General features: G+C 39.0%; 1 protein-coding gene across 1 annotated transcript; it reads left to right on the top strand.

Annotated features, from left to right (window-relative positions):
• Nucleotides 1-1,373: 1,373 nt before the first annotated feature.
• On the top strand, nucleotides 1,374-2,600 carry MSGN1 (mesogenin 1). Its single transcript, XM_005293074.4, has one exon. The coding sequence runs from the start codon at nucleotides 1,408-1,410 to the stop codon at nucleotides 1,924-1,926; it is 519 nt and encodes a 172-aa protein (XP_005293131.1). The 5' UTR covers nucleotides 1,374-1,407; the 3' UTR covers nucleotides 1,927-2,600.
• Nucleotides 2,601-3,100: the final 500 nt, after the last annotated feature.

Genomic DNA, 3,100 nt, shown 5'->3' with positions numbered 1-3,100 from the left:
GACTTACGTCTACAACACAGATTATGAGTGAATATCGCTCCAGCAGACAGTATGGGCCAAATTCATCACAGTTATAATATATTGACTTCAAATAACTACACAGAAAATAATGCTACGTGGTTTTAGATGATAATTTTTTCTAGCCAAGTGATCACTTCACAGCATAAGAACATAAGAATGGCCATACTGGGTCAGACCAAAGGTCCATCCAGCCCAGTATCCTGTCTACCGACAGTGGCCAATACCAGGTGTCCCAGAGGGAGTGAACCTAACAGGTAATGATCAAGTGATCTCTCTCCTGTCATCCATCTCCACCCTCTGACAAACAGATGCTAGGGACACCATCCTTACGCATCCTGGCTAATAGCCATTAATGGACTTAACCTCCATGAATTTATCTAGTTCTCTTTTAAACCCTGGTATAGTTCTAGATTTCACAACTTCATCAGGCAAGGAGTTCCACAAGTTGACTGTGTGCTGTGTGAAGAAGAACTTCCTTTTATTTGTTTTCAACCTGCTGCCCATTAATTTCATTTGGTGGCCCCTAGTTCTTATATTATGGGAACAAGTAAATAACTTTTCCTTATTCACTTTCTCCACACCACTCATGATTTTATATATCTCTATCATATTCCCCCTTAGCCTCCTCTTTTCCAAGCTGAAAAGTCCTACCCTCTTTAATCTCTCCTCATATGGGACCCGTTCCAAACCCCTAATCATTTTAGTTGCCCTTCTTTTAACCTTTTCTAATGCCAGTATATTTTTTTTGAGAAGGGGCGACCACAGCTGTACACAGTATTCAAGATGTGGGCTTACCATGGATTTATATAAGGGCAATAAGATATTCTCCGTCTTATTCTCTATCCCCTTTTTAATGATTCCTAACAGCCTGTTTGATCTTTTGACTGCCGCTGCACACTGCATGGACGTCTTCAGAGAACTATCCACGATGACTACAAAATCTCTTTCTTGATTAGTTGTAGCTAAATTAGCCCCTAATCTTTGTTTAGATATCATGTTAATAAAATCAAATAAAGCTGTTGCTGTGTTTTGTTTTTTCCTTTGCCTCTTTTAATAATTATTCCCCACTGCAATGTTAAATGTAGATGTGGAGTCTTAATTGGTTAGTTACAAGAAGATAATCTTTTTTCCTTCTCACTGTTGCCTGTTAGTTTAAAGGTATTATAGCTGAAGGTAGATAATTATCGGTGAGAAGAAAATAACACTTCAGGAGTTCATTTTCCATCTTAGCACTTGGGACCTCCTTTGAACTCCCCTCACAAAACCCTCTTTCCCACTTTGTCACATCTCCCCCCCACCCCCTGTCATAAAAGGGTCTCCCTGCATAAAGACTTCAGCCATTGCTTGTTAGCTAAGGGAATTGCTTCTCACAACTGCTCTTCCTGGATGGATAAATTGCATGAGACTTTGCCGAATATGGAAGATGATTTGGGCACTGATCATTCTGCCTTTCTGTCTTCCTGGGACTGGAAGAGTAATGCAGGAGCCTATGAGCTGAACCAGATCTCATCCCCTCACAGCTTATCTCCATCTCCTTCCTTTGAATCGTATTCTTCTTCCCCTTGCCCAGCTGTGATTGAGATGCCCTACAACAGCAGCAGCAGCGGCAGCCTGATCGGATACAGCTTGATGGATTTTCCTTCCGCATACTTACCGAATGCTGGACAGGTCAAGGCTCAGAAAGGTACCAAGGCCAGGATGTCAGCCCAGCGCAGAAGGAAAGCCAGTGAGAGAGAGAAGCTCAGGATGAGGACCCTGGCTGATGCTTTACACACCTTGCGCAATTACCTACCTCCTGTCTACAGCCAAAGAGGCCAGCCTCTCACCAAAATACAGACACTGAAATACACCATCAAGTACATCAGTGAACTCACAGACCTGCTGAACAATGTCAAACGGGCATAGACACCCTTCCCTACCGCCTGACAAACCTGCCACTGGATCCCTCCTAAAGAATCTTTAAAAATATCGAATGGAACTTTGAGCTAGTTCTTCCTTTAAAACATCCAGAGTGTCTTGAGCAAATGAAGACAGAACAAAAGGAATAGGGATGGATGGGTAGCTGCTGTACATATCTCAGAATGCTCTAAGTCGAAGGGGATGTTTATACTTGTACATTACTTGAGTTATGGGTTGTTGGGTTGGGTTTTTTTTAATGAGCTTCAAAAATATATTAAAATCAGTCTGATTCAATAGTGAGCAAGGCAAATAGATTCTGCTAGGATTTACTCACCACAGTTCTGACCAATCTTCTGTTTAATAAGGACTGATTATTTGGCCAAATAATCAATCTACTCACTTAAAAAAAAAAAAAAAAAAAGATCAATGGGTTTAAAGTGAATTTTTAAAAGATGTAAAAAATAATACAAAAATACTAAGCATAATGGTCTGTAGGCACTTTAATATTAGGATTTGGAAAAGCATGTATATTTAGTTCAGATATTGCTGATAAATCAGGCTATTTATCCACATTTCTAAAATTATGTATCTAAAACGAAGAAACAAGTAATATTAAGAATGTCTTTGTCTTTGAAAACAAATAAAGATATCACTGCTTCATACTCAATATCTTGTATTGTATCTCTGACAGAAAAGCATATTCCAATAATGACTGATTCTTAGATCCATATAGAATCTAATAGAAAATAACCTTTTATAGAATTGTCAAACTTAGCCTACAAGTTTTCACAGCAGGGATATTAAATTCTATAGAATTTTAAAATGCTATGAAGATATTCTCTCTTAAATTCTATTTGTTTTAATAATTTCTATAGAAACATATTTACAGTACATAGAACCTGATTGGCTACATTTGTATTAAATTCTGTGGGCCTTTTATCAGACGGCTAGATTAGATCACACCCTCCTCTTTCTCTCCCTCCCTCTTCCCACAACTCAACTGACCAGAATCTAAACGTTTAATCTCAGTGAATCACCTCAAGTTACAGAATTGTGCAAGGTTCACACTTTAGGTGCTTTTGAAACCTAGGGTAACTGTAAGGTCTCCATGTCAAAAGATCAGCAGTTTCCCGCAGTCAAGAACAGTTAGTTTTCCTTCCTCTATAACCAGGAAACAGTT

This window comes from Chrysemys picta, chromosome 3, assembly GCF_011386835.1.
Source record: "Chrysemys picta bellii isolate R12L10 chromosome 3, ASM1138683v2, whole genome shotgun sequence".
Classification (NCBI taxonomy): domain Eukaryota; kingdom Metazoa; phylum Chordata; order Testudines; family Emydidae; genus Chrysemys; species Chrysemys picta.
Note: the sequence above shows the minus strand (reverse complement) of the source record. Positions and strands in the feature narration are given on the sequence as shown.